General features: G+C 38.1%; 1 protein-coding gene across 1 annotated transcript in view; it reads left to right on the top strand.

The window, feature by feature from the left end:
* MYBPC1 (myosin binding protein C1) overlaps positions 1–25,991 on the top strand; it is a 105,812-nt gene that overhangs the window by 65,363 nt on the left and 14,458 nt on the right. Inside the window, exons 19-27 of the mRNA XM_070754969.1 lie at positions 1,457–1,590; positions 4,959–5,118; positions 7,391–7,495; positions 9,127–9,315; positions 15,253–15,387; positions 18,630–18,716; positions 21,147–21,314; positions 21,937–22,025; positions 23,800–23,995. Coding sequence (XP_070611070.1) covers positions 1,457–1,590; positions 4,959–5,118; positions 7,391–7,495; positions 9,127–9,315; positions 15,253–15,387; positions 18,630–18,716; positions 21,147–21,314; positions 21,937–22,025; positions 23,800–23,995 — 1,263 coding nt within the window. The remainder of the gene's footprint in view (positions 1–1,456; positions 1,591–4,958; positions 5,119–7,390; positions 7,496–9,126; positions 9,316–15,252; positions 15,388–18,629; positions 18,717–21,146; positions 21,315–21,936; positions 22,026–23,799; positions 23,996–25,991) is intronic.

Below are 25,991 nucleotides of genomic sequence, written 5' to 3'. Positions count from 1 at the left end.
TTTACTGACTCATTTATTTCTACAGTACTTAGAGCTGCCAGGAAGAATGGAATGGAAGTGTGGAATGGAGTGGAGTGGAATGGAGTAGGAAATGAATGGAATGGAATAGAATGGGAGTCCTGACTATAGCACACTAAGGAACTAAACATATTGATGCTTTTTTATTATTGCATCTGAACAAATCAGTTTAATAATAAGTATTTGGGACAATACATAGGAAGAACTGATTTAAAAATAATAAGGAATATATTAATTTTTTAAAAAATGTATATTTAGACATTGTTTTTTTTTGCTATCCTCGGTATCGTATGATAATTTTTCCAGAGGTATGTTTGAACCAGAGACTAGAACACAATTATTGTATGTCGAAGCATAGTTTATGGCAATGCTGGAGATAAACACAAAAAGACATCGGATTATATGCAAATCAGGGTGTACACATGATTAGAAATAGCAGCGTGATGTGGCTGTAGCACATCATGTATCTAATGAAGTCAATGTCAGGGTTAGGGTGTAACTATGAGATAAGAAAGCAGAACTGTAACGAACCAGGGTTGAAAGACCAAAAAAAGCCATAATTCATGTACATAGTTTCTTTTTTGAGGAGTTAATGTTACAAGGTTAATCAAACTGTTCCTACTTTTCAAAGTCTATCTTTGCTCTGGTAACATTTCTCAGACACTGTCATAATTGCTCACCTTCTAAATGTTTTTTGGGTTGAGTTGACAATTCATTTTCCCTGGAAACGTGTTTTTGGGCAGAGGGTGACTGCTAAATTTGATACTATATAACTGAGCTACTGCTACTAGCATAGTTCCCTGTAAGCTGAGCAGTGAGCAATCGCTCACTTAAAAATCATCATCAACTCAGAGTTTTCCAAACCTGCCCAGAAGCCGAGAGGGAAAGAGTGAGAGGGAAGGAAAGAGAGAGGAAGAGAGGAAGACAGAGAAACAGATAGAAAAAAGAGAGGAAGGAAAAGAGAAAGAAAAAGAATGGGAGTAAGGAAGAGAGAAAGAAAATCAAAATCTAGTTTGAAACTAGCTCAACTATTTAAGTGGCATTTTGATATTGATAGAGTTGCCCTATTATGAGCTCACTGTTATAGACACACAGTACAGTATTTTATTTTGAAATTCTCTGAGGCAAAACAGGGTGGGTTTTTTATTTGTTTGTTTGTTTGTTTGTTTAATATTTCTGTGCCGCCCAGTCCCAAAGGGACTGCCGCTCAGACACTATACTTTTCCGCCCACCCACCCCAAAAGATTAGAGGGAACACTGGCTACTAGCTCTAGGAAGGTTAGGGGTGTTTAGCTTGACTCTCAAAACTCTTCTTCAGCATATTACACTAATTCTGGCTTTGTATGTATGAAGACGTTTCTCCATTCTGAGAGGGAAATGTCTCTTCTATCACACATTCAAATTTTGAGGTGTTTTCCTAAGTACCTTGGTTTTGCAGATCCTCCTAAGCTTCACCTTGATGGCCTTGGTGATGATAACACGGTAACAGTTGTCGCAGGAACGAAATTACGTCTTGAAATCCCTGTTTCTGGGGAGCCTCCACCAAAGGTTACGTGGAGCAGAGGAGATAAGGTAAAATTGTAACATCTTAAGTCCAATCTTTTAAATAAGTTGTAATAAAATATGCAATGGCATGAAAGGGCTGGCTTAGTGGTTAGAAGGCGGTACTGCAGGCTAATTCTGCTGACTGCCGACTGCCACAGTTTCGCAGGTCGATTCTCACTGACTCAGCTTTTTATCCTTTCGAGGTCGGTAAAATGAGGGCCCAGGGAAATATACTCACCTTGTAAACCGCTTGGAGAGGGCTGTGAAGCACTGTGAAGCAGTATATAAAAGGTATTAGTGGTTATTGAAATGGATGTCCAGTTTGGCAGGTCGATTCTCACTGGCTCAAGTTTGACTCAGCCTTTTATCCTTTTGAGGTTGGTAAAATGAGGACCTAGAGAAATATGTTTGCCTTGTAAACCACTTAGAGAAGGCTGTAAAGCACTGTGAAGCAGTATATAAAGGATATGGTGGTTAATAATAATAATAATAATAATAATAATAATAATAATAATAATTATTATTATTATTATTATTATTATTATTATTATTATTATTATTAATTGGATTTGTATGCCGCCCCTCTCCATAGACTCGGGGCGGCTAACAACAATAATAAAAACAGCATGTGACAATCCAATAATAAAACAACTAAAAACCCTTATAATAAAACCAAACATACAGACAAACATGCCATGCATAACTTGTAATGGCCTAGGGGGAAGGAATATCTCAAGTCCCCCATGCCTGGCGGTATAAATGAGTCTTCAGTAGTTTACGAAAGACAGGGAGGGTGGGGGCAATTCTAATCTCCGGGGGGAGTTGGTTCCAGAGGGCCAGGGCCGCCACAGAGAAGGCTCTTCCCCTGGGGTCCGCCAAACGACATTGTTTAGTCGACGGGACCCGGAGAAGGCCAACTCTGTGGGACCTTATCTGTCGCTGGGATTCCTGCGGTAGCAGGCGGTTCCGGAGGTAATCTGGTCCAATGCCATGTAGGGCTTTAAAGGTCATGACCAACACTTTGAATTGTGACTGGAAACCGATCAGCAGCCAATGCAAGCCACGGAGTGTTGAGGAAACGTGGGCGAATCTTGGAAGCCCCACGATGGCTCTTGCGGCTGCGTTTTGCATGATCTGAAGTTTCCTAACACTTTTCAAAGGTAGCCCCATGTATTGAAACAGATGTCCAAGTGCCGCCTCTATGTTGGTTGAGGCAGGCGGGGTTTCCCTTGGGTACCATTTGTTCGGGGTCAAGGGAAAGGGAGGGTTTTGCCTTCTCTTTCTACTCAAGATCCCCATGGACAATCAGTGGGCCACTGTGTGACACAGAATGTTGGACTCGATGGACTTTGGCCCGATTCAGCATGGCTCTTCTTATATTCTTATAAATCTAAGTGCTATTTCTAAAGTACTCAGAATCTCCTTTACCAATAAGTACCATGCATCTGAACTAAATTCAGGAGGGGTTGAAAGCTGCCGGAGTTGCAATCACATCTAACAATCTACTATCAGATAATTAAGTACTGTATATTAGGAACCATTCATGAAATAGCACAGGTATCCAGAAAAGATATAGGATAGAAGGAATAATTGGTATCTTTGGGAGGTGACAAACAGGTAGTCCTCAATGTGCCACTGATTGGTTAGTTACCTGAAGTTATAATGGACCTCCCAATGGATACTTATTATCTGGTTCTGAACTTCCAATAGCCACACACATCTCTATAATCATGATGGTTACTTGCGAAACAATCTGCATTTACAACCATTTTGAGTGCCCATAGTCACACGATCACATCTTATAATTTTACCTCAACAAAACTAAATGCTATTGCTGTTGCCCATCATGGTTGTAACATGGTTCACTGTGGAACGGATCTGATTTTATGATATTTTTGTGGTGGCCCATAGCTAACAATTGGTTCACTTAACGATCACCACAAAAATATCATAAAATCAGATCGGTTCCACAGTGAACCACGTTACAACCATGATGGGCAACAGCAATAGCATTTAGACTTATATACCACTTCACAATGCTTTACAGCCCTCTCTAAGTGGTTTACAGAATCAGCCTATTACCCCCAACAATCTGGGTCCTCATTTTACCCACCTCGAAAGGATGGAAGGCTGAGTCAACTTTGAGCCGGTGGTGAAATTAGCACTGCTGAACTACAGCTAGCAGTTAGCTGAAGTAGTCTGGAGTGCTGCTCTCTAACCACTGCACCACCACGGCATCTCCACTAGGATAACCAGTAAAATTAGGCAAATGTTAAAAATGTTAAAAATAGATCAACATTCTTTAAACGCTTTCTGCAAATTTCAGTCAACTATGAAGGATGCCCAGAGGCAATAGTCAAAAAAGCCAAAATAGCTGCTGTAATGGTGTGATCAAAAATCTAGACTTCACATTTGATACATTAAAAATAGACAGCGCTTCAACCACACCATTCCCACTGGCATGCTGCGTTGTTGTTTTTTTTAACCATACCCAGCAGATAAGACTGTCTACTATCCCTCCTACTTGATAGACCATTGCTTCCTAAATGTTTTCAAAACACTCATGAAAAAATGCAGGTAGTCCCTTGGTTAGGAACTGCCTCATTTAGCAAACCGTTCACAGATATAACTGTGATTTTAAAAAGTAATCTTGCAATCAATCCTGGCATTTATAACCTTCACAGATCTGTAAAGCCAAGTAATGCTGAAGCCAGATCATAAGCACAGTTGCGGCTTCACTTAGTGACCACTTTGTTTAATGACCGAATTGCCAGTTCAGTTGTGATCACTGAATAAGGATGTACAAATGAGAAATATTGCTAGACATTACAGAGCTTCCTTAATACAAGAGTAGGGAGATAAATTTTAAAGGATGCAAGTATTTTTGCAGGGAGAGTTCAATAATATCTGGGCCTTGGGCACAGTGGAATATTTCTTGCAAAATAACCATTTATTAATTTTCCTTCATTAGTTCAAGTGATTTCTCCACCGCGCACACTTTCTCAATAAATAGATATGCTTCCAAATTCAAACAAAGTGGCAATCATGTACTTTTAATTGTTCTAAGAAAGCCTTGAGGGCACATGTTATGCTGTAGCTAGTCTTTAAACATAAAGATGTTTAGGTGACATGATGCTTTGCTTTATGGTATACCAGCCTGTCATCCTGATTTAAAAAAAAAAAAAAAGGATTGTTAAAGGAAGCACAAAGCCTGAGGTATCAAGAATGTATCCATGGAGTATTTGACAAATTCCTTGCTACATTTGTGCAATTTCCATATGATTTATCCCAATGAAATTCTAATTCTTGATTCTCTGATGGTTTCTGATTCTTCACCCCCACTTTAAACTATTTTTCTTCCCCTACCCTATTCCCTTTTGCAAAATGATTGACAGTGGATCATGGATTCTGCATCCAGAATACGGGCAGAGAATTATCCAGACAGCAGTTGTTTGGTGATTGATTCTGCTGAAAAAGATGACTCGGGTTCTTATAGAATAATGCTGAAGAATGAAGCTGGAGAAGACTCCGCCCACATCAATATCAAAGTAGTTGGTAAGTCAATGCAGTATATGGCTTTTATACTGAACTTGCACCAATGCTCTTCCTATTTCAGCCTTTTCCAAACTGATGCCTGATGTTCTGGAGACCTCACCTACAAAAAGATATTGACAAAATTGAACGGGTCCAAAGACGGGCTACAAGAATGGTGGAAGGTCTTAAGCATAAAACGTATCAGGAAAGACTTAATGAACTCAATCTGTAAAGTCTGGAGGACAGAAGGAAAAGGGGGGACATGATCGAAACATTTAAATATGTTAAAGGGTTAAATAAGGTTCAGGAGGGAAGTGTTTTTAATAGGAAAGTGAACACAAGAACAAGGGGACACAATCTGAAGTTAGTTGGGGGAAAGATCAAAAGCAACGTGAGAAAATATTATTTCACTGAAAGAGTAGTGGATCCTTGGAACAAACTTACAGCAGACGTGGTTGGTAAATCCACAGTAACTGAATTTAAACATGCCTGGGATAAACATATATCCATTGTAAGATAAAATATAGGAAATAGTATAAAGGCAGACTAGATGGACCATGAGGTCTTTTTCTGCCGTCAGTCTTCTATGTTTCTATGCCCTCCATAAGTGTTGTGACTTATGTTGTGAAATTCAATGTAGATAAAAGTAAAGTCTTACATTTAGTCAAGAAAAACCAAAAGTACACATACAGATTGGGTGAAACCAGGCTTAATAGTAGTAACTGTAAGAGGGAGCTTGGACTCTTAGTGGACAACCAGTTAAATATGAGTCAGCAGTGTGCGGCAGTAGCTCAAAAAGCCAATGTAATCCTAAATTGCATTAACAAAGGGATACAATTAAGATCAAGTGATGTATTAATACCACTCTATACAGCCTTAGAAGGACCACACCTGGAATACTGCACCCAATTTGGTCACCACACTATAAAAAAAGATGTCGAGACTCTAGAAAAAGTGCAGAGAAGAGCAACCAGGATGATTAGGGGACTGGAGACTAAAACATACAATGAAGGGTTACAGGAACCGGGCATAGCTAGTCTAGTGTAGAGAAGGATCAGGGGAGACATGATAGCAGTGTTCCAATACAGTATTTGAGAGGCTGCCATAGAAAGGAAGCGGTCAAGCTATTTTCCAAGGCACCTGAAGGCCAAACAAGGAATAATGGATGCAAACTGATCAAGGAGAAATTCAACCCTAAAAACAAGGAGGAACTTTCTGACAGTGAAAACAATCAACCAATGGAACAGCTTGCCTTTGATGTTGTCGGAGCTTCATCCCTGGAGTCTTTCAAGAAGAGATTGGACTGCCATTTGTCAGAAATGGTGTAGGGTATCCTGCTTTGGCGGTGGGTGGTGGTGGTATTGGACTATGACCTACAAAGCCCCCTCCAAAGCTGTTAATCTGTGAAATTTATTAAACTCCTATAATTCTAAATCAGCATGAAAATTGACATAATGACTTAGAATTCTGCAATAGAGTACGTTTCAGTCATTTTAAAGTGTGTTGCTTTAGCTTTTCAATGGCCTCTGAGTTAAAATAGGACTCAAAGTTATTTTTCCCCAAATGAATTTCTTTCTCATTCAGTAGAGGCTTTAGATTAGATTAGATTAGATTAGATTAGATTTATTGGATTTATATGCCGCCCCTCTCTGCAAACTCGGGGCGGCTCCCAACAATAATAAATAAAATAATAATAACAGTACACAGTAACAAATCCAATGCCCACCAATCTAATTACAATTTTAAGTTAAAAAAATTCATAAAACAATCCCAATATATATAAAAAACAGGCACACAGTCAATCAATCAAAAGGCAAAACAACATGGGCAAGGGGGAGATGTTTTAGTTCCCCCATGCCTGACGACAGAGGTGGGTTTTAAGGAGTTTACGAGTTTAGGCTGGAAACCTCAGCAACTTTCAGTTGTGTGGACTTCAACTCCCAGAATTTCTGGCTGAAATCCATGCATTTGTAAGGTGCTGAGTTGAGAAACACTGATATAGATTATAACATTTGTAACACTTCATTAAATGTTATCTGCTTAATGAAAACCTGATGTGAAATCCCAAGTAAATAGGTATTCCAGCCAATCTATTGAAACTAATGGGATTTAGCTTATTTGTGGTTAATTTAAATTCCATAATGTAAGTGAGATTGAATTTTTGCTTAAATTGAGTCCGGATATTTGTCCAATACATGTATAGCTATAAATAATTTTGTCTGAGATGAACAAATACTGTATATTTGCTTTTCCAGTAAAACTCTTAACAACTTAAAACTTCTGATTGCAACAGATATTCCTGACCCCCCAGAGGCACCCATTGTGACTGAGATAGGAGAAGATTGGTGTATTATGACCTGGGAACCTCCAGCCTATGATGGTGGATCTCCTCTGTTAGGTATGTAGACCACTCATTGAAACTGGTATTTTAATGATTTTGTAAAATTATTCAGTGGCTGTTTGAAATGGAAGTATACACTATTCATAAGCAGAAGGGTTTCAACTGAGAGTTTTTGCTCAAGGAAATGTGTAAGTTATATTATAATTATTTAGATGGCGTGGAGGTGACCAGGTGAAATGGGTCTTCTGAAAACTCAGAAGATTAAATCTCTGGTCCAGTGGTGAAATCTATTTGCCTTCCCTATTGGTTCAGAAGCGCATGTGTGCCACCATCAGACACACAAAGAAATGGTGATTAAAAAAATATTAGACAAATATGCGCCAAATTTAGCAAATTAACATATGAGATACAAAACCAACAAAATAAGGACTATTACAAAGTGTGGAAAAAATATACAACTGAGTGGAAGTTAAGAAAAAGATATAGCAAATAGAATTGTAAAAAATAAATCTTGTAAATATATAAATCGTAGATGTTCAATGTTGTATTGTATGATGTCTAAATGTTTGTATGTCAAACAAAATAAAAATAAATATAAAAAATAAAAATAAATAAAAAACACTTTTTCACCCTTTGCGCATGTGCAGAAAGCTTTGCACATGTGCAAAGGGTTAAAAATAAGAAAATGGTGACTTCTGGGCGGGTGGGCGGAACCTTGTTCTGCCGCCACTACGGGTTCGCCAAACCACCAGTGGCCGCCACTATGAATACACATAATAATTAATAATAATAATAATTTATTAGATTTGTATGCCGCCCCTCTCCGAAGACTCGGGGCAGCTCACGACAGTGATAAAAACAATATAACAATGGGACAAATCTAATAATAAAAATATATAAAAACCCCAATAGAAATATATAGTGAGCTTGTTAATAATATGTGTTGAGTTACCTTGCTGAAATATGAAAAAAAGAGATTATGATCCCACTATATAGAATGCTGGTGAGACCACATTTGGAATACTGTGTTCAGTTCTGGAGACCTCACCTACAAAAAGATATTGACAAAATTGAACGGGTCCAAAGATGGGCTACAAGAATGGTGGAAGGTCTTAAGCATAAAACGTATCAGGAAAGACTTAATGAACTCAATCTGTAGAGTCTGGAGGACAGAAGGAAAAGGGGGGACATGATTGAAACATTTAAATATGTTAAAGGGTTAAATAAGGTCCAGGAGGGAAGTGTTTTTAATAGGAAAGTGAACACAAGAACAAGGGGACACAATCTGAAGTTAGTTGGGGGAAAGATCAAAAGCAACATGAGAAAATATTATTTTACTGAAAGAGTAGTAGATCTTTGGAACAAACTTCCAGCAGATGTGGTAGATAAATCCACAGTAACTGAATTTAAACATGCCTGGGATAAACATATATCCATCCTAAGATAAAATACAGAAAATAGTATAAGGGCAGACTAGATGGACCATGAGGTCTTTTTCTGCCGTCAGACTTCTATGTTTCTATGTTTCTATATATAAATTGGTAGCATTTCACCTCTGCTCTGTGGCTGTTGATGGACCCTGATTAGATCCTGGAATAGATCCTCTCCATAACAATTGCATTTCCCCTTTTTGGAAATTTTGAGCCCTCAACTAATAGTTTTATATTTATGCATATATTTTTATTTAGGATACTACATTGAAAGGAAAAAGAAGCAAAGCTCCAGGTGGATGAGATTAAATTTTGATCTTATTAAAGAAACAACTTTTGAGCCCAAAAAGATGATTGAGGGAGTTGCCTATGAGGTGCGTGTGTTCGCAGTCAATGCCATTGGGACTTCGAAACCAAGCATGCCGTCAAAACCTTTTGTGCCTCTAGGTAAGTAAATCATATCTACGTATCTAATTATGCATAACTTTTATTAAATGTTTTCATTGCAATACAGTACTGCAGCACCCTGGAAATTATTTAAGAATACAGGAGATATTCATTCACATAAAATCCAGAAAGATAGTTGATTTAATTCAGTTTCAGAGAAGATTTCAGAGATCTTTAGAAATAGGAAGCTGGAAAACACATTAATCTTTCTCACTTGATGTTGCAGTCATGATGCTTTGAGGAAGCAAAGTTAAAGCTACAGGCTTGCTTTGACTGCACAGACTGGAATATTTTTAAAGACACCTCTGCAGATCTAGATGAACTCACAGTTATTGTAACATCGTATGTCAGCTTCTGTGAAGACCTACGTGTACCAACCCGGAACGTGAAAATATACAGTAACAATAAACCTTGGTTCACAGCCAAACTCAAGCAGTTACGTCATTCCAAAGAGGAAGCCTACAGAAAAGGTGATAGAATGCTGTACAATCAGGCCAGAAATATATTAACAAGGGAGATCAGAGCAGCAAAAAGGAACTACTCTGAAAAGCTAAAGAATCAATTCTCAACAAATGAACCAGCAAACATGTGGAAAACTCTCAAAAACATCACCTATTACAGCAAACCACCTTCCCAAGCTGAAGGAGATCAGCAATTGGCAGATGACCTGAATGTGTTCTACTGCAGGTTTGAAAAGAAACCTCAACCACTTATGTGCACAACCTCCATCCCAGACACACCAACAACAGCTAAATCTTCTACAACTGAACCCATCCCATTGTGTTTACAACCCCTAGTGATCACACAAAAGGAAGTGAAAGATCTATTTCTCAGACAGAAGCCTGGAAAAGCACCAGGCCCAGACAAGATAACTCCTTCTTGCTTAAAAGTCTTTGCTGACCAATTGGCCCCCATCTTCACCCAAATCTTCAACAAATCACTAGAGTTGTGCTATGTTCCTTCCTGCTTCAAACGCTCGACTATCATCCCAGTGCCAAGGAAGCCCTCCATCAAGGAACTGAATGACTACAGACCAGTTGCTCTAACATCTGTAGTTATGAAAACCTTTGAAAGGCTAGTGATGTTCCATTTGAAAGCCATCACGGATCCACTATTAGACCCCCTGCAATTTGCATACCGAGCAAATAGATCAACAGATGATGCTGTTAATATGGCTCTACACTACATCCTTCAACATCTTGAATCTCCAATGACCTACGCCAGGGTCCTCTTTGTGGACTTCAGTTCAGCATTCAATACCATTGTACCGGACATTCTCTTAACCAAACTAAATTAGCTAGCGGTACCTGTACACACTTGTAAGTGGATCACAAGCTTCCTAACAGACAGGAAGCAGCAGGTGAAGCTAGGAAAAATCACATCAGATATATGTACAATTAGCACAGGTGCCCCCCAAGGCTGTGTACTCTCACCACTTCTCTTCTCTCTATACACTAATGACTGCATCTCATACGATCCATCTGTTAAACTACTGAAGTTTGCAGATGATACAACAGTGATCGGACTCATTCGAGACAATGATGAATCCGCATACAGACGGGAAGTTGAACAACTATCCTTGTGGTGTGACCAGAACAATCTAGAACTGAACACACTCAAAACCGTAGAAATTGTGGTAGACTTTAAGAGAAACCCTTCCACCCTTCCACCTCTCACAATACTAGACAACACAGTATCAACAGTAGAGACCTTCAAATTTCTAGGTTCTATCATATCTCAAGACCTAAAATGGTCACCTAACATCAAAAACATCATCAAAAAAGCACAACAAAGAATGTTCTTTCTGCGCCAGCTCAGGAAGCTCAAACTGCCCAAGGAGCTGCTGATTCAGTTCTACAGAGGAATCATTGAGTCTGTCATCTGCACCTCTATAACTGTCTGGTTTGGTGCTGCAACCCAACAGGACCGACACAGACTTCAGAGGATAATCAGAATTGCAGAAAAAACAATTGCTGCCAATCTGCCTTCCATTGAGGACCTGTATACTGCACGAGTCAAAAAGAGGGCGGGTAAAATATTTACTGACTCCTCACATCCTGGACACAAATTGTTTCAACTCCTACCCTCAAAACGTCGCTACAGAGCACTGCATACCAAGACAACTAGACACAAGAACAGTTTTTTCCCGAACGCCATCACTCTACTAAACAAATAATTCCCTCAACACTGTCAAACTTTCTACTAAATCTGCACTTCTATTCTACTAGTTTTTCTCATCATTCCTATCACCCATTTCCTCCCATGTTGACTGTATGACTATAACTTGTTGCGTATATCCTAAGATTTTTATTAATATTTCTTCTTCATTGCTTATTTGACCCCTATGACAATCATTAAGTGTTGTACCACATGATTCTTGACAAATGTATATTTTATTTTATGTACGTTGAGAGCATATGCACCAAGACAAATTCCTTGTGTGTCCAATCACACTTGGCCAATAAAAATTCTATTCTATTCTATTCTATTTTGTTTTGGTCTGGTCTGACGTACTGGAATGCCATCAGAAAGAAATCCCTTTACCAGTAAAGTTGACTAATGTTAAACATAATTATTACTGATTATTCAATATTGGCTGCAGTTTTATTAAATGAACACATATTTTTCATCAGAAAGTGTTCTGGTTTCTGGTAGAAGTTTAGTAATTACAAATAACTCTCATTAAATGCATTATTTCATGAATAAAGCAATTCCGTTTATTTCTCTGCTCTCTTGTACTTCAACACATTCCAGACATCAATCGGTCCATTATCTCTCTTCTAGCTGCATTCCTCACATTCCTTTTCCTGCTTCACTTGGACAAGATTTATTTCCTAACTACATATCTATAAAAAATAGCAACACTGACTAAATACAATACAAAATACTTTGGCTTACTTTAGCGTGGCGAAAAAAACCCCTCCATATTTCTTTTCAGCAAAGTTGAAACTTCACCCTTCACTAGCCCCCTGACGTGCCAAATACCTCACTACAACATTTAACCCATTCCTCTCCTTAATATCTTCTTCCAGACCTTTACTCTCTACGTTTCTGAATCCTTCTGAATTTAGGGTTAACCCAGCGCGCGTCTGATTCTCCCTCGCTAGATCCTGAACTCATAGCCCCATCCTGTGGCTGGCCTCCCACCTGTTCTACTACCTGTAACCCCGGGCCCCCCACTACTTCATAAACACTATCTGAATCTGAGTCCTCAATACTGATCAAGAGTATGTACAACAGAAAGTATTACAGACTTGTGTAGGATCATATGTTCGCTGTTTCACAATCTCAGAAACTTTAAGGTGCATGGACTTCATTTCCTAGAATTGCTAGTTGAGAGCAAATTCTCAGACTTGAAGTCCACATCTTAAAGTCGCCATGGTTTTAAAAACTGTAGTTTAGACTCCTACAACCTTCTCAATAGTATCCAATTTACAATTTCTAAGGTTAATAGTTGTTTCCTGTGCTAACTTTTGTCTATATTCCTCATCTTTAACAGCCATCCCCATTCTAATCCTTATTCCATTCACACTGCCATTTCATTGCTCTTATCTGTGTTTTGATTATTTTAAGACGATATTTCTTTTGAAAAATCAGATTTTTTCAATTGTTTATGTTAGCGACTACCAAAGATGAGCTCAATGGTTCTAAAGGGAAGTGTTTTTAATAGGAAAGTGAACACAAGAACAAGGGGACACAATCTGAAGTTAGTTGGGGGAAAGATCAAAAGCAACATGAGAAAATATTATTTTACTGAAAGAGTAGTAGATCCTTGGAACAAACTTCCAGCAGACGTGGTAGATAAATCCACAGTAACTGAATTTAAACATGCCTGGGATAAACATATATCCATCCTAAGATAAAATACAGAAAATAGTATAAGGGCAGACTAAATGGACCATGAGGTCTTTTTCTGCTGTCAGACTTCTATGTTTCTATGTTTCTAAATATCACCTGTTCTAATGAAAACAAGAGAAGTGTACAGATAATGAGCTATCATCTCATATCATCTCGTATTATCTTCTGTATTTTCCTAATCAAAAATTATTTAGATTAGTAATGCAACACTGAAAGTCTTTCATATGCTTGTTAATTTTTCAGGTGCTGTAAGATTCTTTGTTAACTAATATAACAAGCATGAACTTTGTTTAGTGACCTGTAAGAGATTATGTATACTTTTGTTAAGTAAAAATTTTGTTAATAAATGAAAGTCTTACATTTAGGCAAGAAAAACAAAAAGTACTCATATAGACTGGGTGAAACAAGGCTTAATAACAGGAACTATGAGAGGGATATTGGAATCTTAGTGAACAACCAGTTAAATATGAGCCAGCAGTGTGCAGTGGCATATGAAAAAGCCAATGCAATCCTAAACTGCATTAACAGAGGGATACAATTAAGATCAATTGAGGTACTAATACCACTCTATACAGCCTTAGTAGGACCACACCTAGAATACTGTACCCAATTTTGGTCACCACACTATTAAAAAGATGTTGAGACTCTAGAAAAAGTGCAGAGAAGAGCAACCAGGATGATTATGGGACTGGAGACTAAAACATACAATGAACAGTTGCAGGAACTGGGCATAGCTAGTCTAGTGAAGAGAAGGACCAGGGAAGTATTGCCCACAAGATCATATGCTGCAACGTCCTGCCTGTTGGCGACTACTTCAGCTTCAACCACAACAACACAAGAGCACACAACAGATTTAAACTTAATATTAACCGCTCCAAACTTGACTGTAAAAAATATGACTTCAATAACCGAGTTGTAGAAGCGTGGAACTCATTACCGGACTCCAAAGTGTCATCCCCAAACCCCCAACACTTTACCCTCAGATTATCCACGGTTGACCTATCCAGATTCCTAAGAGGTCAGTAAGGGGTGAGTTCAAGTGCACTAGAGTGCCTTCCGTCCCCTGTCCTATTGCTCTCCTATATCTCCTATATCTTTCTTCTATTCCTATATCTCTTCTTCTATTCTTTCATTGATATGTTCTATTACTATATCTTCTTTTCTATTATTTCTTAGATATATTTTACTATGAGTATCTCCTCTATAACCTTCATCATGTATTTTACTATGTGTAAATAGATATATACTCACTAAAACCCTTCATGGCACCGGACCAGGGTATCTACGAGACCGCCTTCTGCCGCACGAATCCCAGCGACCGGTTAGGTCCCACAGAGTGGGCCTTCTCTGGATCCCGTCAACAAAACAATGTCGCTTGGCGGGGCCCAGGGGAAGAGCCTTCTCTGGCCGGAGATTAGAATTGCCCCCACCCTCCTTGCCTTTTGTGAGCTCCTTAAAACCCACCTCTGCCGTCAGGCATGGGGGAACTGAGATATTATTTTCCCCTAGGCCTTTACAATTTATGCATGGTATGTTTGTTTGTATGGATGTTTAGTTTTACAGTAAGGGTTTTTTAGTTGTTTTTAGTATTGGATTTACATGATGTTTTTTATTACTGTTGTTCGCCGCCCCGAGTCTACGGAGAGGGGCGGCATACAAATCCAATAAATAAATAAATAAATAAATAAAATAAAATAAACCCCTTATTTTGTATTGGACAAAATAAATTTTAAAAAAAAGACATGAAAGCAGTGTTCCACAGAGAGGAAAGGGTCAAGCTAATTTTCCAAGGTGCCTGAAGGCCAAACAAGAAATAATGGATACAAACTGATCAAGGAGAGATTCAACCTAGAAGCAAGGAGAAATTTTCTGATAGTGAGAATAATCAACCAATGGAACAACTTGCCTTCAGAAGTTGTGGGAGCTTCTTCAGTAAAGGTTTTCAAAAAAAGATTGGACTACCATTTGTCACAAATGGTGTAGCATCTTCTGCTTGGGTGAGGGTTTGGATTAGATGATGTACAAGGTCCCTTCCAACTCTGTTAAGCTAACGTCAATATTCTCTTTTGTTGCCTTTAGCTGTCACAAGTCCTCCTACCTGCCTGGCAGTTGACAATGTCACCGATACTACAGTTACCATGAAGTGGCGACCACCAGATCAAATTGGAGCTGCAGGTTTAGATGGTTATGTTATAGAGTATTGCTTTGAAGCAAGTAAGTCCCAATCATATTTTATGCAAAAGATAAAATATATCCATTTTTTTCTATTCGACAACAGCGTTAGTTTTATGCGTCAATGTATGTAAAATAAAAGATTCCCCAAAGTAAACTAAAAAAACAATCTTTTCAAAATTTGTGTTGAATTCATCACAGAAGAAATTCTTAAGTGACTAGTAAGCTATGTATTGTTCTGTTCTATAAAGTTTCCCAACTGTTGAAAACAGCTGGCTGTGGATGATTTGTGTCACTGATTATACTTAAGATATGTTGGATTTTTAAGAATGTCAACCTACGGACCAGATTGTAACTTCCAAATGGTTCTCAATATCTCCCAAATTCTTAGACTAAGTCTTAGTCTTAATCTACTTAGTCTAAGTAGAAAAGATATTGATCTGAAGTAAAGATCAATAATCAGCTAGAAATTTTAAGGAACAGGGCAGGAATGGAATGGAACACAAACATGTTGTATTTGATGATGATGATGATGATTATTATTATTATTATTATTATTATTATTATTATTATTATTATTATTACTGCTACTGCTTCTGTTGCTTCTACATTTATGGAACAGCTCAATAATAATTCAGAAATCTCATGCTCCATAAATCTAATGTTAACTGATTTATGAGTGTCGTTAGCCTATATAATTCCTGGCTCATAAAAATTTAGCAGATGGTTTGGGAAATTTTCCCAAAGTAGAAAAATGGAGAACACATCTGGAACATAGCTAATAGCTTCCAATTTATATTTTGTTCTCCTTAACAAATGATTTATCATTTCTTTCTAGCAAGAATTTAAAAGCTTAGCTCTCTTATCTTTTGTTTTTTCCTGTCAACATGGATCTGCTGTACAAAATATTTCAGGCAATTTTAAGCCTCATATTTGGAATGTATCTGTTTTAGAGCAGAGATGTAAAATATTTTATGCTATAAAAGTAAGATGTGTTGTTTTGCTAATTATTATAGCTAAGCAGAAATAGTTTTTCCAGACTTGGCCTTGAAAAAGAGAAAGTATCATTTAGGTTAATTGGCTAGGCAAAAGATTTCTCTCCTACTGGAGTTTAAATTTCTTCCCGTGTTGCTAGCCATTCTCATATGGAATTAATTTTCAAAAATAGAAATTATATTTTAAAAAAGCAAGTAAGTAATATTTTACTAAGCTAACTACGTACATCAAGAAACAAAAGAGCCTGAACACTGAGGATATACAGTATCTCAAATGTAGATTGTACCTGCCATTTTGACATGACCTACCTTAAATAAAACACAATAATGATGTATTTTACAAACAAAGGTGGTATATAGCCTGTATATTCTTTTTATCTTTGCATATCTGAATATAAATTATACATGCTACATACAGTATGTACTGTCTGTGTATATATATGCATGCAAATACACAGACACAAAAATAATGCTACTCATGTATATATTGTAATGTTTAAGAACAGAACAATGTAAAAGATTATTTACTTTGTTATATCTCTTGTTATGCATTGTTTCTTTTGTTTGTCTTTTGTAGTATCTGGATTTCTGTATTCTTCATCTTCTTTTCTGCAGAACTTTTCTTTCCACTAATGTCTCTATAAAACTTAACCTCTTACTTGGATCTTCAGCAAACTTTTTCTTTAACAGTCAATCTTTCAACTCCATTTTTTCAGTTCTACCTTTTCTTGCTTATACTTATTTATTCTATCAACCAATCTCTCTTTTCTCTGCTTTTCTCTCTTGCTTGCCTGATCCCCTAGAATGGGGTATTAGTAGAACCACTTTAATCAAAGGCAAATTTTATCTTTAAAAAAATCTTTTCAAATATACAAAACCAACCTTAGAAAAATAGACAAACATCATGACTGTTTAAAAGTTAATGAAATATACTCTTCCATCGGAAACAGTACTATATTGTAAATAGACCTATTTAAATAACTTCAAAGGATTGAACAACAGGATTGAATCACCAGAATGGAATGAAAAGTTTTTAAGAACTGAAAATAAAGGAGCAAAAGTATCCCTTTCTCCTGTTTTGTCACAGATTACCAACAATGAAAAATAGATGAAATAAAAATAAACTTATTTTTGTACATTTTAGAGGTAGACATTACTCCAAAGTGTTCTTCAGCTAGTGAAAAACATTATCATGAAGAGATCTCCATATTTGCCTTGCATATATTTTTCAAATTTATCTATATGATACTTCCTTCAAACCTATCACTCAGTGGAGAAAATGGCACACAATCTCCTGATTTGATCCAAAAACTATTATATGATAAAATATTGTTTTCTTATCTGCTGCAAGGAATCGCTAACAGAAGCATGGATTCTGTTGAGATCACTGTACCAATCCTGTGGCTGACAGATTCATGATATGCCTCAGAGGTAATCATCCACATCCTGCATATAAAAGTTCAAGGCACACCTATCCTTCCTACGTTCAGTGCAAGGTACAGGATGCAAAAGGCAGAGAACTTCAGATGCCAACATCATTTGCTATAATGTCCTTCCTGTCAATTTCAACCAAAACAACACTCGAGCGCACAACAGATAGAAACTTAAAGTAAACCGCTCTAAACCCGACTGCAGGAAATACGACTTTAGTAACTGAGTAGTTGATGCATGGGACTCATTACCAGACTCTGTAGTATCATCACCTAACCCCCAAAACTTTACCCTTAGACTATCTACTGTTGACCTCTCCCAATTCCTAAGAGGTCAGTAAGGGGCATGCATAAGTGCACCAGAGTGCCTTCCATCCTCTGTCCCAATGTTTCTCTTTTACTAGTATCATGTATATAAATATTATTATATCTTTGTATACCACCAATATGTACTTGACAAAACAAACAAACAAACAAACAAACAAACAAAATAAATAAATAAATAAATAAATATCCTGGAAGAAGTACTGGCAGACCCTGAGTTTCTGAAAATCAATGGATTTCAACAATAGCCTTGCCAACCATCTTAAACCTATATATATATATATAGCCCTCCATGTATATCTTTCTTCTTCTTCTTCTTTCAGTTTCCTCTTGCTTATCTTGGAGTATGCTTTAATTTTCTCTTCCTCTTAAATCTCTTTTTATGAATGGATGCCTTTTGCTTATCTCTCCTCTTCTGCCCCTACATTTCTCAACTGTCTTCATTTCTGACTCTATGGATGCTCAGCTATAGGGGTCCAAATGGCACTTTTGCCTATGACTGTAAATCCCCATCTGTGCTTTCCAAATCATTTAGGTCCCTCTGAATCTGGTTCAGAGCAAAATATTAGTGATGATACTGCCGGGGGCCAAGGGCAGACGGAAGAGAAGACACCCAAACCTTGTGAGTGTTCAGCATCAAGCTTTTTCTCCCCTTCTTTCTCGCCTCTTTTCATTGTACCATTTTTCTTTGAATCAGTGGTTGGAGCTGAAACACTGGGGTGGGGGGAGACACAAACTATGTTTTATCCTAAAGGAGTTGCCGGTGCCCCACATAAACGCATACTTGGTTTTATTGTCTTATCAACTCTGTGATCATCACAAGCTCCTCTTCAAGGTGCAGTACTTACTAACAGAGAGTACTAACTAATTATGCTATGCTTGTCCGAAAATGGATGTCTTTGAATTAACAATAAAAATGAATCCACATAAGGTTACCAACAGAAGTATGTAATGCTGACTTTCTGAAAGGAAGCCATAAACCGGGAGGTAAAGTATGCAAGATATTTAAATCTTCTTACTGAAAGAGCAATAGACATAGATGGATAGGGAAGTAGATTCCAATAAAATCAATGTAATTTGGAAAACCTGGAAAATGAACAAAGGGCTGAATTTATACTTTAATACATGTAACTGGTTTTCAGCTCATGCCTTTATTTATAGTATCTCTATAAGATACATCATCATTATGGTTAGACACAAAGACTGGATCTGGGATTTTTATCCACCTATTGAGTCTTCCCCAAGGTTGCTATTATTATTTTGTAAGTGGAAAATGAAAAGTAAGAAAGATTGGATGAAAAAAAAATTGAATGTGGACAGAACCTTTCCAGAAACTGGCTGGCACATTCTTAAAAATTGAGGTCCATTTGGGTGGACTTCCTGCCTTTTGCTGAGGTCGCATAAAGTAGCACGGGACTAACTCTGTTCAAAGTAGTGAGCAGTAAGGACTTCATCCCAATGCCTGAATAACCAAGGGATCCCCTCTCCTCAGTCAGCTTGACCATGTGCCCAAAGTGAAATCTCATTTGAAGATGCTTGCCCGGGCGAGATTTTGGCAACTTTTGCCTTGTTTTGCTTCTGTGTGCGCGCCCGCCCTAACCCGGTAGGAATAGATAAGTGGAGCCCTTCATTGCCCTGCGGCCACTACCCTGTGAGCCCCCAGACCTTGTGGTCTAGGGGGGCAAACTCATTATGAGGTGCAGCAAATCCTCAAGTCAAGGTGGCACAGGAGACAACTCCAATACTTAATCAAGTGGAAGGGCTACCTGTTATCAGAGGCTAAGGTTGAGAAACCCCGGTTTAGAGGTTCTTATCCAATGGCCCAGTTACTAAAGCACAAAAAATCTTTTATAGCTTGAATCTCTTTTTTGCAAGAAGATATTATTTAAACTGCATTGAGTGCTACTTCTTTTTTATTTTATCATAGAATGCATCTTTGGTATCAAAAGAACTTTTTAAAATAACATTGCTAGTTGAGTCCTTCGAAAGTGTTTTTGTCTGTGTAAGAGATTTATGTTGCCTTTATATTTCTGTTGTCTGTCAGTAAAATTGGTTGTCAGTAAAGCCATGGTAAAAAAAATGATTACAGAGAAAAATAAAAATCATATTGTAATGATAGAATAAGAGATTTACGTTTATATTTGCTAAAAAGAAAATAGTAAGTTTCTTCTTTAGGTTTATTTTCTTTTTTTTCTTTGTTCTAAATATTAGTTTCTGCTAGCTTTTATTTTTCATTTAACATTTTTAATAAAGTTATAACAAAATCACAGTTTGCATCACATAATAATATGCTGTTTATGCAATGTGCAGGTAAATTAACTCAGTTTTCATGCAGTCTTCTTAATCCTGCTGATAATAGTAAACTAACATTTGAAAATTGAGGAGTATTTGCTTGCTGGAAATTCCCCGGGGTTACATTAACACGCAACATATTTATATTAGGATTAAATTAGATTACTCTGCTTGCTCAGAGTACTCAAAGATTTGCAGGATATTTTGGAACTTTGGCATTTCCTTGAAAAAAAAATGCTGTCAAACAGAAGGGGGAAGGGATTGTTGACCAATCACAAATCTTTCTTAGTGAATATAACACGTATGATGCAGAGTGAAAATATAGATATGGAAACCTCTTCTTTTAAAAAAATAAATAAATAAGGAAATCGTTAAGATCCACAATTTGAATAGATTCTATGTGGAAATGCGTTTTTCTAACTGAGAATTATGTTGCTTGCAAATTAACATTTCTCTTAAAAAGACAGTACAATAATATTGATGGCCTGGCCTTCAGGATTATAATTATTTCTTGATCGACTATCTGTCTGTGCTTGTTTGTCTTGTCTATTGATTCTTCTTTGGAGGCTAGTAACATTCGTTTCTTCCAGTTGCACCACAATAGGAGCTAATGACCTGACCACAAAAATGCAAAATTTCATGACATATACTTCTAAAAGCAATTTTTTTTAAAAAAAAAGAACCATATTTCATCTGTCTTTCAATGTAATTCTGAATGTTTTTCTTTCTCTTTGTCTTTCTGTTTTTATTCCAACTTTAGCGGAACAATGGATTGTGGCCAATCCAGATCTAACAGATAAAACAAAATTCACCATCCCTGATCTTCCAACTGGGTCAAAAATCTTTGTCCGAGTAAAAGCAGTGAATGCTGCAGGCGCCAGTGAGCCCAGGATGCATCCACAACCTATTTTAGTTAAAGAAGTTATAGGTGAGGCTCATCGTTTATTTATAACTCATATAAGCATTGATAAAAGTTATTTTTCCTTTCCTAATAGCGGTGTCATTTTTGCCCATTGCTTTGATTTACAATGGGGGGGAAATCTAGTAGTGAGGAACCAATGACATCGGTTTTGTAATTTGTTAAGCAATATAGTTAATTTATACTTTAATCTGATTTATTTCCTGTTTTTTAAAAAAAATGATGTTTAGGTTTATTATTTTAAAATTCCTAAAGTGATAAACAAACTGAAGACTAGCTTCAGGTAAAAAAAGGTTTGATGGTACAAATTGGGGTCTGGCTTATCTATTTTGTGAGCTCTTAAGAGCCTTCCTCCTTACAACGTGTAGGCTATTATCCTGTCCAATCAACTTTCCTCTTTCAGATTTCTTTGTTATGTTAACTATAAAAAGGGATGTCAGCTAAAGATCAGGGTTCTCTCTTTTAATGAGAGGAAACCCTTTTTTAAAAATATTACGATAAATTCCCATCTCAGTTTGTCTCATTGGAAATTATGCGTGCCGAGGCACGAGCCTGAAAAACCATATCTGGCATTCAATTGCCATATTTTGATCTTATGAATTAAGAAAGAAATTTATTTCTTTAAATTAAGAACCTCCGAAGATTCGTCTGCCGAGACACTTAAAGCAAACCTATATTCGAAGGGTTGGAGAAGCTGTGAATCTTGTTATTCCTTTCCACGTAAGGAATGCACGAGTGTTTGTGTGTCTTCATGTATGTGGTTCTACATCTAATCCTAGGTGTTGTGTATGTAATGGGTAAAATTCAGCTGGTACTATCTGGTAGGGACGACTGCGTGAAGCCCCGCCCACCACACGAATGTCATTGTTGTGACTATTTTCATCTTATGCGCATGTGCAGAATGTTTTGTGCATGGGAATTTAGTGAGTAAGCGCATAGCAGGCACATTTGCAAGTCAGTAGGGCAGGTAAGTGAATTTCACCCCTGGTGTGCAACTTATTTGTTTGTTTGTTCATTTATTTAATCTGTGGAGGGGGCGGCATACAAATCTAATAAATAGATAGATAGATAGATAGATAGATAGATAGATAGATAGATAGATAGATAGATAGATGGATAGATGGATAGATGGATAGATGGATAGATGGATAGATGGATAGATGGATAGATGGATAGATGGATAGATGGATAGATGGATAGATGGATAGATGGATAGATGGATAGATGGATAGATGGATAGATGGATAGATGGATAGATGGATAGATGGATAAATAAATAAATATTAGACTTCTATGCTTCCCAATCTCAGGGTGGCTTACAACAATATAAAATACAAAAACAACTCATACAAATTCATACAATTTGGCCACGATAGTTGTTAATTCATGGCCCCCAGGCCTGCCGGCAAAGCTAGGTCTTAATGGCCTTTCGGAAGGCCAGTAGGGTGGGAGCAGTACAGACATCGGGGGGGGGGAGTTGATTTCATAGAGACGGGGCGGCAGCAGAGAAGGCTCTCCCCCACGGCCGCGCCAGCCTGCATTGCTTAATCGGTGCAGCTCGCAGAGCTGTGAGTGCCCGGCAAAGGCAGCGCTTATGGACCAGTCGGCCACCCCAAAACATTGGCTTGATTAAGCTGGCCTAGCCCTGAGTCAAAAGAGAGTCCTAACCACAGTAGCCTATGCCTGTCTAACCAAAAACAGGTTACACTGAGTTAAGTGTGACTTACTCCCAGGTAAGAGGGTAGAGCAGCCTCCCCCAGCCAATTTATTTATTTATTTATTTATTAGATTTGTATGCTGCCCCTCTCCGTAGACTCGGGGCGGCTCACAACAATAACAAGAACAATGTAAAAAACAAATCTAATAATTTAAAAAACATTTAAAAACCCATTATTAAAAGCAAACACACACACAAACATTCCATGTATAAACTGTATAGGCCCGGGGGAGATGTGTCAATTCCCCCATGCCTGATGGCAGAGATGGGTCTTAAGAACTTTACGAAAGGCAAGGAGGGTGGGGGCAGTTCTAATCTCTGGGGGGAGCTGGTTCCAGAGGGTCGGGGCCGCCACAGAGAAGGCTCTTCTCCTGGGTCCCGCTAAACGACATTGTTTAGTATGACGGGACCCGGAGAAGGCCAACTCTGTGGGACCTAACCGGTCGCTGGGATTCGTGCGGCAGAATAGTTTGCTTGCAGATTATGATAAATAAAATAATAAATTTTAACACTAAAATTCCATTGGGTCCCAGATCGGAGAGTTAGGGGGTGCACAAAATGTTTACTTCTTCCTGGAGGGAGGGTGTAACATAAAATAATTGAGAAGTACTGGCTTCAATCAGCAGCTCACTTGTTTTAATTGGCATTTCTCTGCTATTCAAATATATTTAAGGAATATCTCAAAAAAGAAATAATAACCACGGAACATCTAATAAATAAATCTAATAAATAAATCTCAACGGATAAATGTCTGCGGTTTTTTTTTTTCTTCCATAGGGAAGGCCAAGACCAAAAGTATCTTGGAAGAAAAATGGTACCCATGTTGACAAGAACCAAATTAATATACGCAACAGTGAAAATGATTCCATCATCTTCATCCGAAAAGCAGAGAGGAGCCATTCTGGGAAATATGACATGAAGGTCAAAGTAGATAACCTCGTGGACAAAGCCACAATAGACATTCAAATAGTTGGTATGTATTGAAATTCCCTCTGAGTATAATATGGTGTGTTATCTATAATTTGACTACACTTTCGCCTTAACATAACATAAAATGAGGCTATTTTATATAGGGAGCAGGATAAAAAAGATAAGAAATTGTGGAGGGCTGGATTAAGTCCATAGTCTGGAGTCTTTCAGGCCTCTTCTATAATTTAAGAGTTTGTAATAAGCTACATTATGGTCCTTACTTTGCCACTGCTCCGCATTTTCTGGTGCACGTGTCCCCTTGTGCAATTTTATATCCACGCCTGCTCCGTAGCTCGAATCAACCCGAAACACAGCTGAGCAACTAATCAGCTGTGTTTCCGGCAAAGTAATAAAGGTCGGTATAGACCTGGGGGCAGGTGGAAGGTAATAATAAAAATAGCAATAATAATTTATTAGATTCGTATGCCGCCCCTCTCCAAAGACTCAGGGCGACTTACAACAATAATAAAACAGTGTGACAATGTAAACAAATCTAATATTAAAAAAGCATCTAAAAAACCTACCATTTAAAAACTATGCAACACACGCATAACATACATAAAACTATAAAAGCCTGTGGGAGATGTCTCAATTCCCACATGCCTGGCGATATAGGTGGGTCTTAAGTAATTTGCGAAATACAAGGAGGGTGGGGGCAGTTCTGATCTCTGGGGGGAGTTGATTCCAGAGGGCTGGAGCCGCCACAGAGAAGGCTCTTCCCCTGGGGGCCGCCAGACGACATTATTTAGCCAACTCTTTTAAAAGGTCCCTTTTAAAAGGTCCCTTTTAAAAGCAGCGAAAAAGAAACATATTTCAAAACAGTAAAAAAAAACAAAACTAAAAATCACTAAAAAAGATGGTGGCGCCCATGGACCAGCACCAATCCGGTTCAGTGATGTCACCAGCGGGTCCCTACTGGTTCAAGTGATCCAGTCCGAACTGGGAGGAACTGACCTCTATCTTTACCATATCTTTCTTAACTTTGGCCTCTTACAAACCAGAGTTAAGACCAAAGCTACATTTTGTCTGGATATGGAAGGCCTACAGTCGAACAGTTAAAACATAGTCTTGCCTGTAACAAATATAGTTTCTGAGGATGTCTTCGGGGAGCACAGAAGGACAAATTCTGACGCATGCATAAAGAGGCGTCACATAAATGGTGCAATTTACATATGTCATTACAAACATCCCTAAAATCAATATGTCTTGGTATCAGTACCGGGTCCCTACCAGAACCAATGAGGACACCACACTGGCAGTAAAACAGAAGCTACGTGCGCAGCCTCAGGTCTCTGGCATGCGCAGATCCTGGCAAGATTTTGCTTCTGCGCATGGGCAGGAAGCAAAATCTTGCGAGGGGACAGATGCGTGAGAGAGATTTAAGTGATTTTTCTTGCTTCAGCGCATGCATGGAGGTCTTCTAGTCCAGTCCCCTGGTCAGGCAGGACACCATAACCATATACAGTGGTACCTCTACCTAAGAATGCCTCTACTTAAGAACTTTTCTAGATAAGAACTGGATGTTCAATATTTTTTTGCCTCTTCTTAAGAACCATTTTCTACTTAAGAACCCGAGCCCGGAAAAATTTCCCAGGAAATTTGAGAGCGGCACGAAGGCCCAGCCAGTTTCCTGCCATTCCCCCTTTAATCCCGGCCCTCTCAGGCTTTTCTGGGCTGCCAGAGGAGCCTTTCGATGGTGCTTGAGGAGGCTTTGGCAGTCCAGAGCGAACAGAGCATTTTCCTTTCTCTGGGCACTTGGAGAGGGAATAAACCTCTGCCAACGCCCAGAGAAAAAAACCGCTCCCTTCGCTCTGGGCAGCGACTGTTCTCCTCCTCTTCTTCCTCCTCCTCCTCCCACCCAAATTCAGAGCTTTTATTTCTTTCCTAATGGGTTTGCACGCATTATTTGCTTTTACATTGATTCCTATGAGAAAAATTGCTTCTTCTTACAAACGTTTCTACTTAAGAACCTGGTCACAGAATGAATTAAGTAGAGGTAC

Source organism: Erythrolamprus reginae, chromosome 6 (assembly GCF_031021105.1).
Source record: "Erythrolamprus reginae isolate rEryReg1 chromosome 6, rEryReg1.hap1, whole genome shotgun sequence".
Classification (NCBI taxonomy): domain Eukaryota; kingdom Metazoa; phylum Chordata; class Lepidosauria; order Squamata; family Dipsadidae; genus Erythrolamprus; species Erythrolamprus reginae.
Note: the sequence above shows the minus strand (reverse complement) of the source record. Positions and strands in the feature narration are given on the sequence as shown.